General features: G+C 44.6%; 1 protein-coding gene across 2 annotated transcripts in view; it reads left to right on the top strand.

The window, feature by feature from the left end:
* Positions 1–27,664, top strand: part of COIL (coilin) — a 205,017-nt gene that overhangs the window by 39,795 nt on the left and 137,558 nt on the right. For both annotated transcript variants that reach the window (XM_069654949.1, XM_069654948.1), the window contains exon 3: positions 10,603–10,686. In XM_069654949.1, coding sequence (XP_069511050.1) covers positions 10,603–10,686 — 84 coding nt within the window. The remainder of the gene's footprint in view (positions 1–10,602; positions 10,687–27,664) is intronic.

Below are 27,664 nucleotides of genomic sequence, written 5' to 3'. Positions count from 1 at the left end.
GTCTGATGTCATGTGGTAGGATCATAGGAGAGTGATTGTTGCGTACTACTGAGCCAATTGTGACCCGTCTAGCAAATTAGATGGATTCCAAATAAGTAGAGCTTATATGCAGCATGAAACTAAACCCCTCAATGGGCTGGGTGAACGCAGTGGGTAGGTCCAGCATGTCTGCAATAGGGAACAGCCTGCCTTTCGGCAGTACATATTCAGCAGTGTTCCGCAATTAACTGAACACACAATAAATGACAACTAGCACTTTACTCTTTGGCCATCCTAATTTTTGTGATTGATTGTAATTCTAAATGACCGACCAGCGCCAGCTAGCACCGGCTCCTTGTGTTCGCCTCTACATAGGCCTTGCCCTGCTAAATCACCAGAGGCCCAGGAAGGCCTGCCATAGAGCATCTCCTTGATGGGGCCCATGCTGCAAGGGGCAGGTCTTACAAGCCGTCTTAAGCCCTACCGATAGCCAGCCCACTTCACGCCCCTGGAAGCCAGGCAATTTATTTCATGGGGCAAGTATCCAATCCTGGGAGGTGGTGGGGTATTTAAGGAGCCGTGAGAATGGTTGAGTTGGGTGAGAACAGGAGGTGGAGGTTGATGTCAGACAGACCAGAGGAGGCTAGAGCTATAGGAGTGTGGAGGGTATCGTAAGCCGGGTGGCCTGTGGAGTATTTGTGTGTGAGAGGGATAAGTGGGAGAAGTAGAGAGAGAGTAGGAGAACCAGTGGTGGTGGTGCTAGTAGTTGGAAGTGGAGATGGTGGGAGTAGCGAGGAGTGAGAGAATGTAGCAAGTAGTGGTAGTTGGTAATGAATTATATTGGAAATGGTGTAGGTAATACAGAGCGTTGGTGAGCAGAAGAAACATTGCTAGCAGGTCGTAGAGGGCGATAGCGAGGGTTAAGTATGGAGTAGAAATAGGAGAGACAGAATCGTAATAGCGATAGTGGGAGAATAAGAGTAGACATCAGCGAGACCGAAATTACATATGAAATAGCGAGAGGCGAGAAGGTAGCGATAATAGTACATGAAGGAGTTGAGAAGTAAGAGAAGTAAAATCAAAGGTTTGAGGTGGAAAGGCAGAGTGAGATACTGGAATAGCAGTATGGCGGGAAGGGAACCTTTAGTTCAGGGAAGGTTCCGGTGAGAACGTGTGGAACAAGACCGTGATACTGGGCGAAAGAAGGCGCCTAGTATAGAAAATCCCCAGGTAGTTAGTCAGCCGTCATTTTAGGGAAGTCAAACTTTGCTTCAGAAAGAGAGACGATAATAGGTGGCACTGATCTATAGCATATGAAACAGGTGGTGGTGCCGGAAACACGAGAGCAACTGAAGAACAAGGCAAAGGATATTACATCAAAAATTCATTTTATTTTGTTATAAATTGTAACAAATCTTTAATTCATTTTGTAAAACACATCCTATATAGCAGACATTCATACATTCATTCATACTAATACAGCTCTAAAAATAGTACATTTACATTTTTTAAAGGTAAAAGTGAAGAAAATGCAACAACTGTACCATTGTTGGGATAAAAATTACGCTTTCTAGAGAAACAATTAATGGAATCAAAAGCAAACGGATACAAATTCTGTGTAATGGAAATGTCAACAACACTTCCTGTGTTCAATGATAATGGTTCACTCCAGACAAAAGTTATCTCGACTTGGATAGTTATCTATGTCTTCATCAGGATAGGGTAGAACCTAACAACATTTCTGAAAACCATACACCGGATGGTAAACTGGTCTTGTCTTGGCCGGCTTCTCCTCTGTATTAGAGATGCTGGATTAAATACAGGTAGTCCTCATTATAAAGCACACTCCAGGAAATTTGTAAACATCAAAAATCCCTCAATAAAAAAGGATAACTCTCCTTGACTTTGTATAGATGAAGTGTCGGCACCGTCTGTCTCTTATCGAGGCCGGCTTCGTAGTGATGAAAGAGGGATAGACAAAAAACTGTGACCGCCGTAACGTCCCCACTGTGTCGCAGTTCCTACTCTACACGCGACGCAGCTTTCAATATATGGGGCGTAACACTCCCAAATGTCTTCTGTGCAAGCGATACGAAGATTAAATGAGGTCGCTGGAATGTCCCTTCTGTCAAGCAGTTTCTACTCTGCATGCAGCACCGCTTCTCGCGCAGAATGACCGTCGCCCACGGTGAGTCCCAGCAGACTGAGGAGTCTCCATGGACAAAACCAAAAGGACCAGTTAGTGCTTGCAATGCATTAAATTCAGAGGCACACAACGGGTCTAAGTTTGAGAAGATATATAAACAATTTTATTAACAAATATAAATAGTTTAAATGATTTTAAATAATTTTAATAAGGTGCCAGTATGCACCATAAAGTTTCAACACAAGGTGAAAATACACAATTATCATAAACACACTGCAAAAGATGTTACAAACAGTAAAACAATAGGTCAAGTGTATTGGGTCAAATGGCCTAAAAAGTGTAAGTGGTGTTATGAAAGTGTCATGTGCTGTGCAAATACGCATGTAAACTAAATCTAACACTTCATACAGACACACCATTACTGATTCATCCACATACAAATCATTCCAACATGTTTCTTTCCAAAATAAAGTGCAAGGGTTGTGCATGGAAATTCATCAGGGACCGTCAACATCAAGTAACACACAAGACACTGTTATTGACAATGTGCAAATTCTGCTAAAACGCAAAAGGATAAGTGTCCTGTCACTATAAAGAGCAAGATAAATTTGTCATGAACACTCATTTGAGTGTAACTAAAGAACCCTTCCCGGACCACAGGATGCTTAATGTCGGGTTGGTGATGTCCAAGGCGTGGCCGCTAAATTCACCACGGATTGCCTGAAAACAATTAAACAAATGGGGAAAATTACCCTTTGTCAAATTCAATCATGTCCTATAATCAACATGAGAATGCTATTTGTGGTATTAATACCGTGCCTGTACACAATAGGGCAACTAATGGGCCCATCGGGTTATTGTCGAAAGGAGAACACAAAGCGTGAGAAACAAGTGGGTGAGTTCCCAAAGCCCACAAATCAGCTAATTGCCCATAGCGTGTGTCTAGGTACATCGAGTGGGAGGAGAGGTTACCTGTAACTTTCCATGTTAATAAAGGTCCAGTAGCAGCAGACTTCCCTAAGGGAGGGCCCAGAGTATCGGAGCAGCATGCTGAAACCATTACGAAACCGAACACTGTTGAGGCCATTCCTCACCAGCATACACAACTACAGACTCCAAAATTCCAATTATCCAGTGCGTGCAAACCGCTTACTGTTGGCTGCGAGCTGCACTGCACGCACAAATGCTTTAAATCATGAGCACGGGATGCGGTTAGACGACCTGTCACGGAGCACTTCCCACGATGTAGTGGATTTCCAATGCAGAAAGTTAACCAAAAGTCCACCCTGTTCGAGCTGTTTGTCAGATGGAAAAAGAAAAGAAACGTGGTTTAAGCTGTGGTCTAAGTTTCGGTGTGTCTGGTCTTCAGTAACGAGTCTGAAACGCCTACTAATGTCGAATGAGCTTACCCTATTGGTTGGTGCTGCTGTGTGGGCGTAAGCTGTAGTTGTCGCCAGAGCGGGTATGCTCGTGACCACCCAGTAAAGTCGCGGTGTGTCAGTGTTACGGCTGACTGGGATGACCGTTGGTGATAACGGTTTCTGCAGAACCGTTGAGGAGAGAGAGAGAGGGTATATTATGGGAGATACCCGAGATTGTTACAGAATCATGTCAAAAGTTTGGGGTATATAGGTCGCCGTACAAGCCATAAATGTTGGCTGAGTCGAATCCCATGGCCAAAACTCACCCTAAGTAAAGTGGAAGTGGGAGACAACAAACATGTAAGGAGATCCAAAGGGGAAGGGAAGAGTCTGTAGGGGTCTTATCACACGTTACTTGCATACAGTCTCTTAGGGACGTGGAGAAAACGCTTACCCGTTATTCGTACGCGGTGCTGCATGGCTAAGGATCCATTACCTCTAGGTCCGGAGATCTGCGTCATGTGACCTGCTAATCTCTAAGTACAGGAGAGTGTGAGAAGGCGTGCCATTTCATTGGACAAGATAAGGGATGTCAGCTGCACTAGGGGAAACTTTCTGGGTGTCTCCATTCCCACCAATGAGACAGAAATGGAGTCCGTGAATCATGTGCACAAACTAGAGCGGAACTTTAAGGTAGATGGAAATAAAGCCGGGTGGTGGCTGGTACCCGCGAAGGTAGCTGCCGTAGTATGTAGAGGTGGCTAAAAACTGTTGCCACATGAAAGAGAGATCTTAAAGGCGCGGGTCAACAGTGACTGCTGTGCCCTAATGCCGGCGGTCCCAAAGGTGTTTAGCAGGGAGATGGAAATTCTACAGTAGCAACAAAAAATGTTTGGTCTCGCTCTGTAGGCGCCCAAATTGCTCCTGGTGGCTCATTGAAGGTATAGTACGCTTACTTTTAAACTTGTTGGCAGTCGTTTTTTTTTCTTCATTGAGACCAGTTACAGCACTGTTAGTTAGAAAAATAATTTGTTGCTCCTTACGGAACAGAGTGCGTTTGTCTCTATTCGTATCCATGCTGGGTAACGGTTTATACAGAACTTGCCATTTGATATCATCGGCTGAGTGTTGATTTTCAACCCAGTGGTCTACCATCGGGGCATTGCTCATTCTGTTCCTGAAGCAACTTGTGTGCTCCCCAATCCGTAGTTTCACTCTTCTTTCTGTTTTGCCAACATAGATCTTTTGGCAAGGGCACCAGATGGCATAAATTACCATTACAGAGTTGCAATTTGTGTTTGTTCGGTTGCCAGGGGGAGGGTGAATCTGCAGTGAGTACATTTTCCGCAAGGAAAATGGCCGATTATCGGAGGCATATTCCAGGTTTGTGATGCTTTTTTGGCTCTGATGTCTTACGGTTATGTTGTTACGAGTGACAAGATCTTTGATGCTTTTGCTTCTTTTGAAAGCTACTGTGGGTCTTGGTAGTGGCGTCTCGCTTTTGTCCAGAATATTCCAGTTTTTAAACATAATATTCTTAATTTGATTGGCTATTGCTGTAGGTGTTCACGAAAACTAGTTTATCCTGTTTTTTAGAGATGTTGTATTCCTTGTATTCCAAAAGAGCCTCGCGATGGTTATTCTTGGCTCTTTTCAATGCTCTGTTCGTCACTTCCTTAGGGTAACAGCGCTCTGTCGGGTTGTCCCGCATTTTGGTAGCATCTGTCAAAAAGTCGTTTTGGTAAGAGCTGTTGCGTTTGAGTCTGAGGAATTGTCCCAGAGGCAGATTATCCCTGACATGTTTCGGGTGGAAACTGTCGTAATGTAGCATTTGAGTTTGTCAGTGGGTTTGTTGTTTGGTTCTACAAAAAGTTTGTTGGAGACTTCATTACCTATAATGGTGATGTCTAGAAAATTCAAGTTGGTTCTGCTATAGATTGATGTGAATTCAAGAAATTTGTAGAAGGTCACTTTCCGTACCCTGCCATATGATGAAAATGTCGTATCTATGCCATGTCCTTATGTTTATGTTTTTTTTTCAAACGGGTTATGGCTATGTAGTATTTTGGTGCGTTCAAACTGCTCCATATAGAGGTTGGCGATACTAGGTGCCAATGTGGCACCCATCGCGGTGCCTTGGATCTGCTGATAAAAATCTCAGTTGAAGTGAAAGTAGCTCTCTTGCAAACTCATTTCGGCACACCAGAGAATGAAGGAGATAGAAGTTTTGCTTACGGTATGGTCTGCCAGTAGTTTCTCCTCAAAGCATTTCTGTGGACGCCCTCTGTGGAATGCTGGTATATAGTGCTACTACATCCAGACCCCCTAGAATCTCTAGTTTAGGGTTGAAAGCAGCACATTCTACTTCTTGGATCATCTGAACTGTCTTGTACGTAAGATGTCATTTGACTAACTAATGGTTGAAGGAAGGCGTCGGCAAACCTTGACAGTGGTTCTAATACTGAATCTACTCCAGACACAATAGGCCTCCCAGGTAGATCTGATAGGGATTTGTGATTTTTTGGCAGTGTGTAGAACTGAGGTATCCTTGGTTTGTCTTTAGTTAGAAAATCTGCCTCTTTTGAGGTGATCCAGTCCCTTTGTCTTGCTTTTTTGGACTTTGACGTCGATAATTCCTCCGAGTTTGGGGGTTGGATCTTCCAAGTGGCCACAGCAAGTCAGGTCAAGTAATTGTCTATTGCACTCGCGGACATATTGTTCCCTGTCCTGTAGGACGATAGCCCCACCTTTGTCCGCCTTACTGATTATGATGGTTTCATTTTCCAACAGGTTTCTCATGGCTTTTTTTCTCTTGGGAGCACATGTTGTGAAAGGTGGATTTCTTGTTGGATTTTTTCTCAAGTCGTGCTAGGTCATGTAGTACATTGGTTTGAAAAACCTTAGCCTCAGCACTTTGTGCCTGACTCGGGACACAGTATGTTGAATTATTATGTGACCCAGTGTCAGAGGGCTCAGGTTCATAATTAGTACCGTGAAAATGTTGGTACAGGTGGATTTTACGCATGAAATTGAGAAATTCATGGCGAAAGTTGAACGGGTCATGTAGGTTAGTCGGGACAAAGCCCATGCCACGTTCAATTACTTTCCTTTCGTCTTCTGTGGGGGCATAAGATGAAAGATTCACCATAATGCATGCATGCTTCTGGTTACACGAGGCTCCAAATCCCAGTCCTCCGGATTCCTCTCTAAAAAAGGTGCCGGAGGATTTTGCATGGTGGTGGTCTTATTTTGGAAGTTTCCACGGTTGTGGTTATTTGTGCCTCGATAGTTGTTCGTGAGCCTCTGGGTCTGCGGTTGGATTGTCCTCGTCTTGGAGTGGGCTCGCCATTAGAACTGCCGTTACTAGAGCTGAAGGATGTTTCTAAACTGGACTTTTTTCTGACCTCCTGACTGGTTGTTGTCAGTCTGAATTTGTTGGAAGTAGTTGTCTTGGGTATATTTTTTAAGGCTTTCTCATGAGAGAAATTAGTTAGATTTTTGTTCATCCTTCTGGCTCTTTCTCTCAAGGTGTCGTCCTTGAAATTAGACATTTCTAGCATCAATGAATCTAATCTTTTTTTATAAACATCCAGAGGGACTACCTTCTGTATTTCTTCCTCTAATTTTTTAGGTCAATTAGAATTTCTTCCGTCATTTCAGCGGCAGTATCAATAATGAGGATTACCCAATCGCGTCCGCATTTGTTTGCTACATAACTCCTTTGGAGTATAAAGTTTTTATTGTCGAGGAAAATTCGTGGTTCGTTTCTCACGACAAGTCCTTGGGGCAGGGTGCCCTTTCTCAGATATTCCAGCATAATTGATCCGTGTAGTTCGGTCCTTATCAAGCGTTTTTTTTTTTAGTTGGCTCAACTCATCCCAGTAGGTAATATTAGATGTTTCTTCCATTGAGCCTCCCAAACCGGATGCTTTGTCAAGTAATTCCTTAACATTATCTTTGTCATAACTCCTACAACGGTCCAGAGCCATGTTCCCAAACCAAAAGCTACAGAGAAGGGGATTCCTTGTTTCTAACGGCCTCTAGTAGGACCCTCTTGGTCGCGATCCATCTATCGTCAAAAGCTTGCTTATGTAAAGGCGCCTCGAGGACAACTGTCCGTACTCGAAATCATTACACGCAGAAAGAGGCTGAGGGAGTGGCACTGCCCACTGCTAACCTACCCTCATTAAGGTTTTTCACCTTCAACAACAAACATTAGGGTTAGGCAGGAAAATTGTACTGTTTTTGCTATGTTGTACAATAGACAAAATCAAAAACCAAAAGGACCAGTTAGTGCTTGCAATGCATTAACTTCAGAGGCCCACAACGGGTCTAAGTTCGGGAAGATATATACACAATTTTATTAACAAATATATAAATAGTTTTAAATCATTATAACTAATTTTAACAAGGCGCCAGTATGCACCTTTTCAACACAAGGTGAAAATACCCAATTATCATAAACAGACGGTGCAAAAGAACGACAGTAAAACAATAGGTCAAGAGTATTGGGTCAAATGGCCTAAAAAGTGTCAGTGGTGTTATAAAAGTTTCATGTGCTGTGTAAATACGCAGGTAAACTAAATCTAACACTACATACAGATTCACCATTACTCATTCATACAACTCATTCCAACATGTTTTTTTTCTAAAATAAAGTGCAAGGGTTGTGCATGGAAATTCATCAGGGACTGTCAACATCAAGTAACAAACAAGACACTGTTATTGACAATGTGCAAATTCTGCTAAAAAGCAACAGGATAAGTGTCCTATCAATATAAAGAGCAAGATAAATTTGTCATGAACACTCGTTTGAGTGTAACTAAAGAACACTTCCTGGACCACAGGATGCTTAATATCGGGTTGATGATGTGTCCAAGGCGTGGCCGCTAAATTCTCCACGGATTGCCTGAAAACAATAAAACAAGTGGGGAAAATTACCCTTTGTCAAATTCAATCGTGTCCTATAATCAACATGAGCATGCGATTTGTGGTATTTATACATTGCCTCTACACAATAGGGCAACTAACGGGCCCCATCTGAATAACTTTCAAAAGTCAGAAATTCTGCACATAGTGTTTTCGCAAACAAAGGCATGACCACTGAACCCAAATGGCTGGCATGGTGGTCACAGGCTCAACCCTTTTCTTTCTATCTGGGTAATAGTGGCTCAGGCACCTCATGTGGCAGGTCCATAAAAAAACCTCAAAACCATTGGACAATGCAATTGGGCTGTACTGAGATCGCCTGAATCGCACAGCTTCTATGCCACTGAGTTTATATGGCAACCGATGATGGGATACAGCAGTTTGCGCTACCCCACCGGAATTAAGTATTGGAATCGGGCTATCAAGTAAGAATAGGCGTTTCCTGAAAAAGTAGTTTTCTAAGCAAGACCATCTTTGCCATTGCCAAATTTCCCAATAGTGATGAGGAATGTATTTTAAAATTCAATGACATTCTTGATAGACCACAGCTGTTTCGCTACATGCCTATCATAGAGCAACACATTGTCGCAGCCATGTGCCCAATTACTTCAATTCAGTGTTGGGTCCCACCACCCACATGTCTGCCTATCGCAACATAGTAATGGGTACATCACTGATTTGGTTCAATTCAAATGCAGAGGCCAGAGTCTGGGTTAAAATGATCAATTACTGCCGATATTTGCAGACATATTGCTGCTGTATCGTGCAAAACAAATGCATGCTTGAATTATGTCATGGATTATGCATGCAAGGCAAGGTGTTCAACAGTTAATATCCCCTGCATTTACCAAAGGAATATAATTTATTTTTATTTTAGTTTTATATATATATTTTTTTTAAAGGGTACTCCGCACAAATCCTCTTTGATCTGTGCTGCTGGTCAACGGCCAGGCACTGCTTTGGCTTAATTTGTTCAAGCAAGATCTGTAATGAATCTTACAGATGAGGTGGTAAAGGGATTGTTTTTTTTTTTTTTTATTTTTTTTTTATTTTTATTTTTTTTAAGTATTCACTCTCGTATCCCAGTGCTTTTGGCCTTGATCTGGTGTTAAACTGGATAAGCAATACAGGCAGTTTTAGTTATCAAATGTGGTGGCTGCTTTGTAGAGAGCAGTAGGTGCAAAAAATGTTGGCTCATATTTTAAAACCTTTTGTGTTTTGCTTGCATCCAGTTAGGGGCTATTCTCATTCAAGTGAGATGAGGCGCACACTCAGCAATAACCTCAGAAGTGGTGGACATCACTGGCTAACAATGGCGCAGATTCTAAATTACAGGTTCATGATGGCCCTCACACCATTTCCAGCTGATAATGCCCCCGCCAAGGGCGTTTCAGCTAGTAGGTCCACAGGACCATGGAGGAAGAGACTAGTAGTGTCTGGGTTCTAAAAAAAACGGGGCGTGGAAGTTGCTTTCAGGCAGAGAGAGGGAGGCATTCTGAAGAAGCCATTGGAAAAACAGGACCGATTAGTGGTGAGGCGTAGCAGGAAAGGAGACGTTGGCACCAGAGACCTGAATGTGCTTAGGACAGACATATGAGGGGGCCAGCAAAAAAGTGTTCCGGAGAAAGTCGTGACAGGGACCTTTAAGAAGAGTGGGGTGGTAGTGCTTTGGAAGACGGGATGATGTCAGCAGGCGTGGCAAGTGTCAGGCAGTGCATTAAGCTGGCAACATTGGGAGGAAGAGAAGATCTGAACCCTAGCTTCATTTGAGGCTTGTCTCCTAGCCAATGGGAAAGATAGTTCTGCAGCAGGTACTAGTAAGTGATTTGTGCATTATGAATGAGGAGAGGGGATACTGATGCAAACTCCGATAGACCTGGCTTTTCAATCAAGGTGGGCAAACTTGATCTGGTAGTTCCTCCCTGTAACCCCTTCACCTTTTAAATGCCATTTGCCACCTTTTGAATATTTTGGTGCCATTTTGAGGAGTTTTCCTTACAAACTTAAAGGCTTTGTAATGTATTTGATGTCTCAAATGTATGCATAATTAGATTTGTGGTTGATGTGAGTGCACTGTTAAAGAGTGAGTAATTCGAGACACTCTAAATGTGATCCGTAGGAAGAGGCTGCAATGTCATTTACCTTTTTAATATACTTCTTTTTCGATGATCATTTTTGTTTTGTCAGAATCCACTGCAGGCCACAAAGGATTACAGCGCCTTGCCTCTGTTGGCCGCTGCTCCGCAAGTTGGACAAAAGATTGCATTTAAGGTAATGGAACCTAGGCATACCGTTAATAGCAAAGTAACAAGACTGCATGATTTATCGTAATTTTCCCACTTCATTATTTTTCATATCTTAGCAAAATGGCCTGTCAAATTGAGAGATGCCCCAGACTTCAGGGCAGCACTGACATGGATTTCTCTGATGCTTAGATGGGTTTGTTTAAAAAAAAAAAAAAAAATCTACTTGTGTAAATGCTCCCAAACCACCCTTCACCTGTCTTCAGTTGCATAGGGAAAATGGTCAACATAATATTAAACCATTCTTCCCAGCGCCTCTCGACATTTGTCATCAGACAATGCTAAGGCTGACACATCTGTAGCATGACCATGTCTTGGTGAGACCAGATCTTGATGCGGATAAATACTTAATACTAAATCGTCTGCCCAGGTTTATCCCATCCACTCTGCAAATGTTACTAGCCTGGTCAGGTGTAAATCTTGGAGAGGTGGGTTAAGGTGCCACTTTTTGGGTTCATGCATTACACAGAAATTGGCAGAAATTATAAATGTGGTTGCAAGTACAAATCCGAAAACACCATATAATTACTTTGTGAAGAGAAATTATTCCATTTTGACAGCCAGTTGTCCTTCCAAACAAATAAGAATAATGTCATAAGCAAATAACTGCCTAAACAGTTGACCTGAGTTACGGCTCATCCCAGTCACAAAGTCCCTGATTTCTACCAGCTTATCTAAATCTGAGCATAGTTTATTCTTCTGGATAATTGTTGTCTTCGCTCTGCTTGCCATTTGAGCCTGTCTGCTGCAAGGATCAAAATAACTGGGAGATTTTTGTATCCTTCTGTATGTTCGAACAGCCTGGTTAGCTTAGCACAGACTGTTACCTGGAGCAACGTTCAACTCTAAAACAATCGGCGACAAATAAATCTATTATAGAACTGTGCTTGGCACTTGGGACTTAGAATAATATATTCCTCCTATTCAGGACCGTTCTGATTGCTTCCAGCAGCTGGATCTTCAAGCTGAGGTCAGGACTGGTTGTTCCCATCGGTCTGGGGCCGAAGCACCAATTAAGGTCATCTTGAGATCTGCAGAGAGATGAGACTTCGCCGGGCAAGTGAACAGGGGGATGCTGGCGATCTTCCAGCTATGAGTTTCCAGGTATTCAGCTGGCTTCTCTCCTTCGTAGGTGTCTTGGCTCCAACAATGCTCTGAGACATGGCTGCAGAACCCCCCCCAACTCCCTCTCTTATCCAGAATCGAGGCTGGAGGCAAGTATTTGCACCATTAAAACTTAGCAGGCTCTGTCCAATCAAGATAGCCTCTGACCACTGCATCTGCCCAGCAACAGACACAACTGGTAAGGGTGTGGGCTGGGTCCAGACAGACCCAGCCCCCAAGATCTGGCAACACACAACCACCACTTTGCATGTGAAAGCAGGAGTCTTCTCCAGAAAAGGGCTTACCTTATATGGAAAATCCGGCCACTCCTGGGTAGGAAGAAGGTCAGACTACAAGAAGGCCAAAGGACAATCGACCATCTTGTGGCATAGACATTTTAGAGTATATGGTACTCTGGCATTAAGAGGGAAAATGCAAAAGTGCACAATACCATCCAAAAGTAAGTGTGATGTCAAATATAGGTAAAAAAAAAAAACTTCCAGGAAACAAAGTGACTCCACTTTGTTAGGAAAGGCGCTTCACAGTTAGCCCCAGTTAGGTTGCTAATATTTAGTATGCTGTAGATTAAGTTTCAAGTTTTCAATATGAAAGTAATGAAATTCAAAGAATTGTTTGATTCTTGGCAGGAATTGTTTAATTCACATTCCTGTAATATTTGCCGCCAAAGTTTGTCTTTGTAAATCACACAATGAGTTTGCATCTCAAATTGCCCATAATACTCTGGTGCCAATGCATTTCGGATAAAACCTTCATCAGGGCGGTATTATAGCAAAAAACAAATCATATAGCATGACTTATATTTCATCATTGTTAACAGTATATGTATACACATAACAGCCATTATTTAAAGGTAATTACAAAAGCACATACCAATCCGCGAGCCGCGTCCATTTGAAGAGATAATGAACAAAAATAAAACAAAACGGCATCCCAATCTTTAAACTATATGTGCATGTCCTACCTTGGTCATGCCGAACGCTTGGATCGTGGTGTTGTACGGTAGTACAACAAGATCTACACGAAAGTTAAACAATAATACTGAGTCATCATCAAGAACTTCAGTAAGTGAAGCATGTAAAGCCTAATTGTTGCTGCTGTACTTACTAAGCATCTGCTGGTCACAAGCCGTGACCGCAGAGTGAGCCGCTTGCAACGCGCTCGCGTTAGTTTACCTTTTGTTTTAAAGGTTACCATGGAGACGGTGCGAGGCGTCATGGTCCAACTGGAGCACGTACGCCTCGCGCCCCACCCTCGGGCGCGAGGCAGGGGGCGGGGATGTCTCCATGGTGACCGTCGCATTGAGATTCAATGCGAGTGATTGTAATCTCGTGTCTTCGAAGCCTTAAATGCGCAGTTACTTGTGCAGGAAGGGTAATAGAAATGTGTATTCTTTGCATGGATCGCAATGATGTATTAAAGACTATGGGTCCGCATTGAACCAGCGACTAAATATGAGGAAGTAGAGCGTATGGAGGAATTAGTTAATCCAGTGTAATCCATCACTACGACATGTATTCTGTTAATTGTGCATTGATCGCTATGATGTCATTATAGCAATGAGTTGAGAGCATTCCACTATTATGAAGAAATCAACCCAGGTATAGTCCAATCATAAAAGTGCAGTTATATAGCGGAGCCATAAAAACAGATGGCTAGGAACAGAAGCTCCACGTTTACATGGAAAAATGTCAATATTCTGTAAATAAAATATAAAGTTACTTCAGTTCTTCAAAAATGATTTTACAAGAAACACATATAGTTTATTTCTTCATTGAGCCCTCTTGGAGTGAGATAACTCGGTCTATCCAAAAGGTTTCTCTTTGGTCTATTTTCCTTTGGAAGTTCTCGTGGGTGTCTCTTTTAGAAACCACTTCTAGAATTACAAAGCGGATCTGAGCCAAGTTGTGTTTCCTCTCATCCCAATGTCTTGACACAGCTGAGTTCGAATTGTGATTCCTTATGCATGATCTATGGTCATTCCATCTAATTTTTGCTACTCGCAATGTCTGACCCACATAGTACAGTCCACACGGACACTTGATGGCATAAATCACGTTAATAGTCACATGTAGCAAAATCTTTCAATCTGATTGTCTCTCCTGTATGGGGATGTTTTACTGTTTCTCCTTTCATCACATAGCCACAATTGCTACAATTCAAACAAGGAAATGTTCCAATTCTTTCTGTGAGTTTCTTCTTAAGTGCTGGTTTGGTTTGAACTAGTCTATCTTTTAGGTTTTGACTCCGCTGGTAGGCGAATGTGGGTACTTCCTTAAACAATTGTTCTACTCTTTGATCACATAATAATGTGTTCCAATGTTTTTTGATAATGCACTTAATGCGGTTGCTTTGACGTGAGTATTTGGACACAAAGACCAGTGGGGGAGCCGACTCTTGCTTAGTCTTTATCTTCAATAAGTCTTCTCTGCTTTGTGTGACTACTCGTGATTGAGCTGTTTATTTCTTCTTCCGAATATCCCCTGTCCAGGAACTTCTTCCCCATCTCTTGGATGGCTATTTTGTAGTCTTCTGGGTCACTTACCAATCTTTTTACCCTGAGCATCTGGCTATATGGAAGGTTTTTTATAAGACTCGGTTGATGGAAGCTGAGGCGTTGTAATAGATTGTTCCGATCTGTAGGTTTTTGAAAGATGGTGGTCTGATAGCCTATGTTGGTAATCTTAATGTCTACGTCCAGAAAATGGATGTTAGTTAGGGAGTGTTCCTGAGTAAATTGGATGCGGGCATCTATGCTGTTGAGATATGTAAAGAAGTTGAGCAGTTCTTCTTCCATGTCTTTCCATACTCCAAATATATCATCAATATACCTAATCCAAAGGCCCAATTTGGGGTACCAGTGTTCATTCTGTAGTATGTTTTCAAATTCGAATTTGTACATGAATGAGTTAGCATAGGAAGGGGCCATAGTGGCTCCCATGGCTGTCCCAGCCACTTGGAGATAGTAGTCGTCCTTATATCGGAAATACGAGTTATTGCTAATAAACTCCAGAAGTAACATTATGAATTTGAGTGGATTAATCACCACACAAAGAAATTTTTGATTAATTCACACCCGAAAATATATTTTATTTACAGAATATTGACATTTTTCCATCTAAACGTGGAGCTTCTGTTCCTAGCCATCCGTTTTTATGGCTCCGCTATATAACTGCACCTTACAATTTTTGATGTAATTTTTTATGATTGGACTATACCTGGGTTGATTTCTTCATAATAGTGGAATGCTCTGAACTCATTGCTATAATGACATCATAGCGATCAATGCCCAATTAACAGAATACATGTCCTAGTGATGGATTACACTGGATTAACTAATTCCTCAATACGCTCTACTTGCTCATATTCAGTCGCTGGTTCAATGCGGACCCATAGTCTTTAATACATCATTGCGATCCATGCAAAGAATACACATTTCTATTAGCCTTCCTGCACAAGTAACTGCGCCTTTAAGGCTTCGAAGACACGAGACTACAATCGCGCGCATTGAATCTCAATGCGACGGTCACCATGGAGACATCCCCGCCCCCTGGCTCGCGCCCGAGGGTGGGGCGCGAGGCGTACGCGCTCCAGTTGGACCACGACGCCTTGCACCGTCTCCATGGTAACCTTTAAAACGAAAGGTAAACTAACGCGAGCGCGTTGCAAGCGGCTCACTCTGCGGTCACGGCTTGTGAACAGCAGATGCTTAGTAAGTACAGCAGCAACAATTAGGCTTTACATGCTTCACTTACTGAAGTTCTTGAGGATGGCTCAGTATTATTGTTTAACTTTCTTGTAGATCTTGTTGTACTACCGTACAACACCACGATCCAAGCGTTCGGCATGACCAAGGTAGGACATGCACATATAGTTTAAAAGATAGAGAAAATGCACATTTACTTCAGTTAGCTAATTGGAATGCCGTTTTGTTTTATTTTTGTTCATTATCTCTTCAAATGGACGTGGCTCGCGGATTGGTATGTGCTTTTGTAATTACCTTTAAATAATGGCTGTTATGTGTATACCTATACTGTTAACAAATGATGAAATATAAGTCATGCTATATAATTTGTTTTTTGCTATAATAGCGCCCTGATGAAGGTTTTATCCGAAATGCATTGGCACCAGAGTATTATGGGTAATTTGAGATGCAAACTCATTGTGTGATTTACAAAGACAAACTTTGGCGGCAAATATTACAGGAATGCGAATTAAACAATTCCTGCAAAGAATCAAACAATTCTTTGAATTTCATTACTTTCATATTGAAAACTTGATACTTAATCTACAGCATACTAAATATTAGCAACCTAACTGGGGCTAACTGTGAAGCGCCTTTCCTAACAAAGTGGAGTCACTTAGTTTCCTGGAAGTTTTTTGTTCAATTAGGTCCTAGTCCTACAGGACCGTTTTTTGGATTGGCAGCTCCAGGCGAGAATATTATAAAAGACTGTTCTTTATAGAAAATTCATGATTTTCTTAATCTAAGCAACTACTACAAGACTAAACTTTCAAGTGGTGCCCTCCTCACCCTCTTTATGTCAAATATAGGTCCCATAATCCTAGTATCTTTGCATTTATATGTGTTTGGTTTTTCTCTCTTGCTCCTTCAGGGCTGTAGGTTCAATTAACTTGAGTTATGAATGCACAACTTGGACTTCATTGTACTCTGAATTCTCACAAAATAATTGGAACGAACATTTTCCTTGCAACTCCTTCAGTATTACTGAACATTTACATTATTTTCAGGCCACTTTTGTAAGCTCTTGTGTCAGGGTACCTTTTTTGAAATCAATAAATAAGATCTATTGTATCAAATATGACATAACTTACTGTTTTAGTTTTTTCCTCAATCCATGAGCAAGTGGTGTGAAGAGACCAATCATAAATGGAAGAACAGGGTGCAGTTGGACAAAAGAAACCTCTCAAAGGGCAACATAGCACGGCTCTCAGACTTGTTTCTTAGGAGTCAATTAGTCTTGTAAACACATGCTATGAAAAAACATAATTTATTTCTTGTATTGTTTAAAGCACTGACCTAGCTCAAGAGCAGTGGAGCGCTGTACAGAGTGGGTAGCCATCTTTTGGGCTGGCATCTTTTAATAGTAGTTGAGGTCTGTGCATCCACTGGAATTAGTCCTCGGTCAGTTGTTGTACAAAAAGCCATGTTTTGAGAGATTTGTGAAATTGGGCAATTGTCGGGCCATTCCGAGCTGATAGCGGGATCGAGTTCCAGAAAGTGGTCGTGTAACAAGGGATTTCTTTGAGGGTCCTCTCTTTGCGGACAAGTTGCGGTTGATTGATTTTGCTGCGCAAGGAGCGTTTGCAACCTGCTATGTGGAGTTTAGCTGCCAGGTACGCTGGTGTGCTACTCGTGACTGTTTTCTCGATGATGCATGCAATCTTGAATAGTATCTTGGCCTTCAGAGGAAGGCAGTGTAGTTTGCGTAGGATGGGGGTGATTAGGTCAAATATCTGTTCACCCGAATTAAGACAATTGCAGCGTGGTGGACTGCTTTTAGGGGAGTCATTTGAGCAGATGGGAGCTCTGTCGGAAGGGCATTTCCTCAATCGATGTGTGACCTCATGGGCCTGCGCTACAGTCTGGAAGTCCTGCAGCGGAATAAAGCGTTTGATTTTGTGACTGGTGGAGATTCGGAGTTAGGCTGTTTGGCCATTATTGGCTGTGTTTCAGGAAGAACAGGCTGTTGTCAATGGTGAAGCATTTTGGTGAGTCAGAGAGTTGTGAATAAAATCCTTCTAGGTAAGTGGTCTTCAAGCTATTTTGGCTTGTGTCTCCCCCCCCCCCCTGGATCCCCCTGAGTAAAATGTGGGCAGGCCGTTCCCCCCCCAAAAATTCCAAATGGCCAGCAAGTCAAAATGGCTATGAACTATTACGCACCATCACCACACCCTGCTCCCAGTATTGCTCACATCAGTCACTGGGCTCCCTCATCCCACTCCTACCCAGTCCCTGGGCTCTCCCCACCTTGCTCCCACCACTATCCCATGGCTCCCCCAACCCTGCTCCCAGCACAGTCCCAGAGCCCCCCAACCACTCCGAAAAACAACCCCAGGGCCCTCGCACCCCCCCCAAAAACCACAGCTCTCCTCCCCCTTACCTCATATAATCCTGGTCCCGTTTTGTCCTGCGACTGGATTCAAACACCCTGGAATTGCGCTGCTGGGACAGTCCAGCTAAGGGCTTAGTAAAACCATGCAACTGAGACCTTGCAAAACTCCACTCTTAGTATAAGGCTGTACTCCTGAGTATTTGGTAGCGTAGACGGAGCAGCCAGGCGAACCTTAGGAGGGAGAGAGTGCTGTAGGAAGGTACAAAGAACTTGTAGTATACCATGGGTTCAACAGAAACACTTCCAACCAAAAGTATTATAAAAAATAAAGGTTTATTATCAACGCAATTAGGCCAAGTTAAGTCTTGAGGGGGAAGTATAAAGTTATTTTGTAACATGCCTGTGCACAAGTGTTTCTTGGTGCGACAAGACCAGGGTGGGAAGACAGAGGGAGGACAAAACAAACTATCTTACTAGGCCATGTCATTCAGATTGTGCAAGTGTGGTAATGCAAAGTGCAGCAGGGAAGTGTCAGGGAGAGGGGGAAATGCCAGGGGGAGAGAAGGGAGAAGTACAGTTAGGGCAGCACACTCTGGGTAAGTGCAAGGAGGCAAGGGACTGTAAGGTTTTAGTTATAGCCCCAAAGTGTGTGGTAGGGCCAGAGGCAGTGCAGGGGAGTCTGGTACCCTGTGAGACTGAGTGTAACCAGGCACCTGTCGGCGCAGCAGACCGGTAGGTCAGCAGGGGAGAGAGAAGGCAGAGGCGAAACAAAGGTCTTAACCAGCTTCTGGAACTTGGTGTTCCGGCTCAAGTTTGAGACGGGCAGCAAGGCCGTTCCAGATGGCGAGAGATTTAACCCCCACTCTCTACCTGGAGAAGCGCTTGACCCTCAGAGTTAGAAGTGGCTGAGCGAAGGGCTCAAGAAGGAAGGTGTTGTCATGGCCACAGGCCCCACAACACAAAAACCACACCATCTAGTGATGGGGGCAATGGGTCACTTGACTCACTTATGTCCCTTTGGGACCTATAAACACAGGGGCCCTGGCTTGACTCACTCCTGGCGCCAGGCTCATATAGTGTCGCGTTCATTTATTTATTCAGATTTATTTTTATTTATTTTATTTATTTATTCGGATTTATTTAAAGCGCACGTCAGCCCGGGGGCATCGTGGCGCTGTTACATGAGGACATACATAATCTGGTTACCGTGGAAGGAAGATGGTTACAAAGCAGTTTTCATTACAAGGCACGTTTCGTATCAGACATATTTCGTAACAGACGTATGCGAGCTGGTGTGGGTGAAAGAAGGATGGAGTTAGTTGAATAGAGTGGTTTTGAGAGATTTGCGAAAGGAGTACAGAGAAGGTTCTGCTCTGAGTGCGTTAGGGAGGGCATTCCAGAGCTTAGGAGCTATGTGTGGGAAGCCAATGCCGCCGGCTTTGGCTCTTTTTACAGTGGGTACTCGGAGTTGGTTGGCGTGGTGGCTTCTTCTGGGACGGGTGGAAGAGTTCTTAGTTATAGTTTCAGATAGGTAGGGGGGTGCTGTATGATTGATGCACTTGTGTGTGAGAGTGAGGATTTTAAAGTTCATTCTTTCCTTGACTTGGAGCCAGTGGACAAATCTTCTGGCCTGTGAAATATGTTCAGTTTTGGGGATGTGTAGTGCAGCGCGGAGGGCATTGTTTTGCACTATTTGGAGCCTGCTTAGGTTTTTTGACGATGTGCCTGCCAGCAGAGCGTTGCAGTAGTCCAATCTGGCTCCTATAGTAGCTCTGGCTATGGAGAGGCAGTTGGGAGTGGTGAGGTAGGTTTTTATGGCATAGATGAGTTTGGTGGTCAGAGCAGAAGCTGAGGCGATGGCGCTGGTTTGTCTAGTCATTGAGAGTGTGGCGTCAATGTAGACTCCTAGGGTCTTGACGGCGGAGGAGACAGGTATGCTAATACTGTCGATGATCATGTGAGAATAGTTGGGGCTAAGTTTGGTTAGTGTTTCGTTGGGGGCTAGGATGATGATTTCGGTTTTGTCTCCGTTTAGGCAGAGACCATTGGTAGCCATCCAGGTTTGGATAGTCGAGTAGATTTTGAGGAGGGCTTCTGAGTCTAGGTCGTAGTCTCCGGAGAGGGGGAGGAGAACTTGCGTGTCATCTGCGTAGTTTGTGTACGCTATGTTGAGGGAGTCCAGTAAGTCAAAGAGGGGTTTGGTGAATAGGTTGTAGAGGGTCGGAGCAGTGCAGGACCCTTGTGGGACACCACAGTTTATAGTGGTGGGGGGGGGGTGCTGTCCTGGTCAGAGTACACTTTCATGGCCCTACCTTCAAGGAAGGATGTGATCCAAGTGGTAGCCTTGTGAGAGAAGTGTGCAGCATTGAAGAGGTGAGATGTGAGAATGCTGTGGTCGTGAAGTCATGGGCACAGGCATGCAGGGGTCGCATGCACAGGAGACCTGGGTGGACACTGTCCTGGTGCCTTTGGCACGAGGCTCATGAACAAAAGTAAGCAAGAACATCCATTTAACACCAAAAGGCTTTTATTATGGACATAGCACTTCAGATGCATTAACCTTGAACATTCCATCCATTAAGCAGCCCCAAGTGTATTCTTGGGTGTGGCTGCTAATGGATTGCCTTTGCACGTGCTCACGCTCTAGGAGGGGCAGGGTGTGGCTGGTAAGCTGCCCCTAATGGACATGCCCACGATCTCAGCTATAGAAGCTGCCCCGATCCTCAAGACAGATGCTTCGCGTTATTCTGCACTTGCAAGCAGCGTAACGCTCACCGTCGCCTGAGGTCAGACTTACCTTCGAAAAAACAGTCAGTTGAAGGTTGCACTTCGCCATACTTCGCGCTTTTCCTTAAACCATCACTTACCTGCTGTCAAACATTGTGGTAGCTTCCATCTGGCCACGTCTCGCCTTTCACAGCTGCGTTGAGGCAGCATTTCCATCTAAGGGAAGAAAACAGAAGAGAGACATTATTGCGGGCATAAATAAGAGCAACATATAAAGACATTAAAGAGAACGAACAGCATCACAAGAGCTCACAAAAGACTTGCCAATCATAAGGAGAACCATACTCGCAGCTGGGTAGACTAATCCTTATCAGGGATCAGTGAAGGAACTAGATCCCATTTGATGCGCCCCTGCCCAAAGTAGCAGGACGGAGAGCTTATCTTCCATAATTCACAGGTGAGCTTTATGGGCCGGCCTATGCTCACAGAAACCATACTTTGGGGTGAAGGGTTCGAGAGGTACAGCAATCCCAGATTGGCACACTCACACACTCTTATCTCCATGCAGGAGTAGTTTCACCACGTACCACCACTCTCAGCTTTTCTGAGGGAGAGGCCTGAAGGGGGTGATTCAATTTCAGGGAGGGCTGCAACCGTGCCCCGATGCCTCTGCAGAGACCAGGTGAGTGTAACATATAGATATGTAAGTAGGAACACTTTATTTCAGTGCAGGAGTGCTTTTATTTTACAAGACCTTTCCAGGAGCTGAAAGCCTTTATTCCATAGAACCTAATCATGTGCTCACTCATCGGGTATGGCAGGCAGGCTGAACCTGGTGGGCGTGGCTTCAGAAGCTCTGCTATATAAGCTGCTCCATCCTTAAGGCCGGTGCTTTGCGTTACTGTGCACTCGCGTGCAACGTGACGCTCACCGCCGCTTGGACCAGTTTACTTACCTTTGAAACCAGGCGTTCTCCTGCATACTCACCTCCAGGAAACGGGTGCTTCATCTGCAGACTCATCTCCTGGCATCCAGTGATCTTGATCCCGATGCCAGAGCACTGCACTCCGAGTCCACAAACTCGGACCCTGTGAAGAAGAAGAAAGACCAGGTTAGAACATCCGTCCTAGGGCAGCGCCGCATTTGAACCCTGCGCGCCCCCTTGTTAACAAGTTACCAGCTACTGTACTGCTGCAGCTTCATTCCTCATTCCCTCTGGCTGTCGCCTCGAGCTCTGCAGCTTCTGTCGGGCCGGCAACATCACCTGCAAGGGAAGAAAGCAAAAGAGCAAACATCAAAAGTGGAACGGACAGCAATACGAGACAACAAACTTTACAGTACAACAAAAACAGACGAGGAAAGACAAAGGCAAACGGGAACACTTACCTGAACTATAGTGGCTTAGTCGCAGCAGGACTGGACTACCACGTGCAAGGGACCAGTGAAGGAACTCGGTCCAGATCATACAAGCGCCCCTGCCAGAAGCGGTAGGACAGAGTGCTCGCCAAAACTAATCAACAGGAGCAGTCCCGAGCAGCATCACTTATTACCACCAGTCACCACATAAGCGCAGAGGGCGAAATTGGACCCGAGCGACCTCACCCCGGGAGGCCTGAAACCCTGCCCCCACGCCTCCGCAGAGATCAGGTGAGCGTAACAGGTGTTTAGGAAGAGAGTTGGATGTAGTGCAGACACTGGCCCCAGAAAGCCTTGTGGCCGATGCAAATGGTCTTGAACTTGATCCTTGCAGCCACCGGGAGCCAGTGGAGAGCTTTCAGGACTGGAGAGATACAATTCCAGGGCTTGAGGCCAAGGACAAGTCACGCTGTCCTGTTCTGGATTAGTTGCAGATGGCGGAGCGTAGAGGAAGGCAGATTGAGAAAGAGGCTGTTGCGGTAGTGTAGCCTTGAGAGAGCCAGGGCTTTGGAGACAGTGAGCTTCTGGGGGGAAATTGAGAAAAGGAAGAATACCTCTGAGGAGGTGCAGCTGGTAGTGGGCCTTCTTGGCAAGGTCTGTGATGTGAAGAGAGGAGGAGATATTGGAGTCGAAGATGACATCAAGGTTTTTTGCCTCCCAGGAAGGCGAAGGAAGAGGGCCCAAGGATAGCAGCCAGAGTGAGAGGGAAAGTGGGAGCAGGGGTCCTAATGAGAAGGATCTCAGTCTTGCTGGCATTAAGGCAGAGATAGTTGGAATGCACCACTCCTGAATCGCGGATAAATCTCGGGAATAAAGAGGAGAGGAGGCTGAGGGGAGCCTGAAATGGAGCCTAGTGTCATCCACACATTACTCCGTTGGAGGAAAAGGTAGAGATGAGGTGGGCCAAGTAGACATTATAGAACCAGGGTGAGAGGTTAGAGCCCTGGGGAATACGTGGAGAGGGAGGTGGTGGAGAGAAAGGACCCAAGTTGGACCTGGGATGGTCTGTCCAGGAGGAAGTAGGTCCACCACGCCAAGGCCTGATCTGTGATGCCCAGGTTCTCATGGAGACGATTGATCAGGATGACGTGATTGACCATGTCAAAAGCAGAGGAAAGGTCAAGGAGGATGAGGACCGAAGGAAGGCTAGAATCAAGATAAGTGAGCAGTCTTCACGGGTGTTTAGTATAGCAGTTTCTGTTCCTCTGGCTGATCTGATGCCAGACTGATGGTCATGAAGACAACCAACAGATTCAGTGTGGAGAGTAAGCTGGGAGATGGCCAGCTTTTCCAGGAGTTTGCCCAGGAAAGGAGTGATTGGGGTCGTGCAGTAGTTTGCCAGACAGGTAGGCTCGTCCAAAGACTTTTTTTATTTTAGTATGGGTTGCAAAAGAGAATGCTTGAGGGGAAAGGGGGAAGTTCCAGTGGCAAAAGAGTGATTTGCAAAATTGACCAAGGCTGAAGCAAGGGTGTCGATGTGGTCCTTGATGGTTCTGGAGGAGCAGGGGAGCACCTGTTTGGACAACACTTTCATAGATTCCATTCCAGCAGCTTTGTTCAGGAGGAGCGGGCAGGAGCCCCTCTCCCCTGCCCCACATTGTGATTTACAAATATAGGATGTACAGCTACGACGACGCGCCATCCCACATTTTTATAACGACCGCCTGTATCATCTCCTAACCTGCATATTTATTTACACCCGTGCAGTGTTTGGACCTTTATTCTGCTCCATGACCACGGATTAATTTGGTCGGATCGCCCACCTCCATTGCCTTCCATGCGGTCAATGGCCGCCTCACTTTTTGCATGCAGACCCATTCGTAAGCATGTTCATCTATCTAAGCCTCTGATGGGCCAAGCGCTGTATTTCAGAGCCCCAATCCAACCGAGAGGCGGAAGCTGGAGCACAGAAGCGCCTCTGCAGAAGGGCTGAGCAAAAGGGCCTGTCGGCACCTGTCAGTGGCTGGACGTTGCCCGGACCTGCTAGCTTGCAACTGTAAGGACTCTTGCCACTTGTAACCTACGCCTCCCAGCTACTTCCTGACTTCCTGGCTGCGCTCTAATGATATATAATCCCTCCTGGATAATGTTGTATATACCTAGGAATCTGCTTGTAACCTACTGTACCACTTTTCTGTATTTATTTCTTGCATTATTCCTGTTGCCTCACTGTACCTATCTCGTTGTGTAACTAAGCTTTAAGTATCCTTGTACCTTGTTGTGGCCAGTTACCTAAGGGTTCGGTGCGCCTTACAATAAACAAATAGACCCGACTTGTAGAGGCCGCAGAGACGGGGGCTTGGCTATGTAATCTCTTCTTGGACAGGACAGAGAGTCTGTATTGCATTTGGAGCAGGCGGCAGGCTGGTTTGTCGGAGGATGCGCCCAATGCCCTCCACTTCTTTACAGCCACCCTACACTTGCGTTTCAGGGCGGCGAGGTTGGAGTCCTACCAAGAGTTGAACTTGGGGTAGGCTTCAGACGGATTCTCATGACGGGGGCAAGGACATTCAGAGTGTTGGAAACAAAAAGATGCAGGTTAGAGAGGGCTGTGTTAGTGTGAATCTGCCGCAGGTGTAGGAGGAGCAGAGAAAGTAGCGACAAAGGCTTCCATTGACACACCCTTCATGGGCTGAATGACCGAGAAGGTAGGTGGCAGTGCTGGGGTGGGCTTTGCCTGTGGGACTTTTTTTTTTTTTTGTCATAGTCATAAACACATTTATAAAAACACAACACAATGCTTCAAAGTACATAGACCAAAACATAGACCCTGATCAGAACACTTAACAGTATTTCTAGGGAAGTCGGACCTTATCAAACACATTTAGTATAGGACACACCTATTAATGGGAGTAAAACCATAAATTAATTTTAGATTACTTTACAGTAAGTCAAGGGTAGTAGACCCCGTCAGTCATGCAGTGACACTCTGGTTTAGAAATCACTTAATAAACCAACCCTGTTTCCAGGATACTTTTCTGCATAGTGGAACACCAATTAATGGAACAGTATAAACCTATAATTACATTCAGGATAACACAGTTATACCAGGTGAGCAAGACCTTATTGGGTAATATACAATTACAGTTGCTTTTCAGATCCGTGGAAAACAGACTAAGGTAAGCCGTAACGGTCTACACTAATTTAGGCTTGCACCAGGCAGACCAAGTGTTAGGCAAAGTTTTTATGCAGTACCCGTGGGGGCCACTACACACAACTAGAGCTACAGGTGTCAGCAAAACAACCTTAGGTATAAGTGTGTACTACAGTTTTGGTAGCGTTGCTGAGCAGCCAGGCTTATCTCAAGAGGGAATGTGAGCTGTAATGGTGTTACACAGAGGTCTAGAATTACAAGTATTCAAACAAACTCTTACACTCAAGGTTTCTTGGTGAAACACTTATTTTATTTCACAGTCGGTTATAAAACATTCACTAGAAGGAGGCAATCTATATCACACAAAAATACACAGTATGTTTCTGAGGCATTTAAACTACTTTGAAGGAGGAACAAAATGGCATTCAGAGTACTTTGAAGTAGGAGCAAAAAGGCATAGGTTAATAAAAAGAAGAGTTCAATTTTTCTTAGATCGTGCACATAGTTTGAGTTCACCAGAGGAGTCCATTCAATGCAATAGGTTAGGCCAAAGTCAGTAGGCTAAAGTCTTGTATAGGGTAAAACGTTTCTGGTTGTTAAACGGAAAAGTCTTTGCCAAAATTCTCAGAAGTAGTTTGTAAAATCCTATGTTGGGTCACAAGCTGACTAGGCCTGCAAGTTGCCAAAGTTTCAAGCACTTTCGCAGTGAGAAGTAAGTTCTCTCGGTCGGGTTTTCACAGTACCTTACAATGAAGAAAAAGATGCAGCTGAAGACTTCTGTTCCTGGCAGTTCCTGCAGATCTTGCTGTTCCTGAGTTTCAGTCGTGGGGACAAGAGGGAGGACGTCTGGGGACTCCTGCACTGGGACTGGTCAAAAAGCTGGCAAATCTTAAATTCCGTTGGCTGTAGTCAAGCACACAAACTGGTGTCCCTCTCCCTGGTTATTCGGTTTCCTGCAGCACTCCGAGGAAAATACAACCAGCTCCGAGAATGGTATCCAGGTGGCTTGCGGTTCGAGTTGGTTGGTCCCACCAACTCAAAGAGAGAAGTCGTCCTTGAAGGGCTTCTCTGTCGAGATGTACTTGGCAATTCGGACCTGCAGCACGGCTTCACCGGGCAAACCAACGGTCCTGGAGTTGCATCAGCCGTCCTCTTCCAGCTAGTCTTCGGTTCTTTCATTCCAGTGGTCGACTCTAACTTCCAAGCCAAGAGACTTGCCTTTTATCCACTTTCCTCCCATTCATTCCAGCCTAGCTGCCAATCACGCCAGGGTGCATTTGGGTCTCCTAGGAGACTAAGCCCAGGGAGTTTCGGGCACTTCCCTCACTTCCTGCCGACCCCAGACACTCGGCCGCCAGAGGCGGTCTTCAGTCCTGAAGCCCACCAAAGGTGATGGAACAAAGGGATGAAACCTGGTTTGGCGAGCAGAGACGAACTCTAGAAGGACCTTTCCAAAAAGAAATGGTGAAAAAAGAAGACTGGGACCTGTTTAAACAAAGGGGGCTCAAACACCATCTTGAAAAACATGGCTTCCGCGATTTAATGCTACTGGTCTTCGCGGTCGGGAAAAATCGTGGTAGTTCGTTTTAAGACCACTGCCACCAGCCATTTCAAGAGGAAAGGGTAGCATTTGACTTCTACATGATTATCTAGAAATAGGGCATACTAGGTAACCCCTCCAGCACTCTAGGATAGGGTGCCCTGGGTCTAGGAATTTGAAAAGACTAGTAAAGTCAATTTCACTTTACTTTCTCTGGGAAACAGTAGTTTATCCCAGAGAAGGTATTTAAAGCTTGGGAAAGCCTGAAAGGCTACCCTGTGCCACTGCACTAAAGGTGCTGTGTGACACAAAGCAAAAGATGACGCCTATGGAGTTGTCTAAAACTCCATAATCAAAGAACACAAGAGTAAAACACATATCAAAATACACGAGGGAGTGGGGGAAAAAGGCTCTCGCTCTCTCCAGGTAAAAAAATCAAGTCCTCAAAATCCAGCAAAATTGCTGGGGGTCTCCAAGGTGAAGGGAATTGGCACATTTATGAGAATTCTCCCTAACACTCGCGCCCCCCTCCTCTGATCCCCCCCCAAGACTAAGCGACAGGAGGATTTAATCCACCCCTGGATGAATCTCCTTACTCCAGTCGGTCATACATTCTGGAGAGACCATCAGCATTTTGGTGATTACACCCTGACCTGTGTTCAACGGTAAAATCAAACCTCTGTAGGCTGATTGATCATCTTAACAATTTAGGATTTTCCCCCTTCATCTGCATTAACCATCTCAAGGCTTGGTGATCTGTCTGAATCGCAAACGTAGATCCATAGAAGTCTGGTCTAAACTTCTTCAGAGACCACACAATGGCAAAACACTCACGTTCTATGGTTGCCCACCTTATCTCAGGTTCCTTCAGTTTCCTACTGATGAAGCAGATTGGGTGTTCCCTACCTTTCTCATCCAGCTAACTCCGAACTGCACCTATACCTGTATTGGAAGCATCTGCTTGCACAAT

The sequence above is a fragment of the Ambystoma mexicanum genome, chromosome 3q (assembly GCF_040938575.1).
Source record: "Ambystoma mexicanum isolate Mex_15411 chromosome 3q, UKY_AmexF1_1, whole genome shotgun sequence".
NCBI classification, from domain to species: Eukaryota; Metazoa; Chordata; class Amphibia; order Caudata; family Ambystomatidae; genus Ambystoma; species Ambystoma mexicanum.
This window is presented reverse-complemented; position numbering and strand designations above follow the sequence as displayed.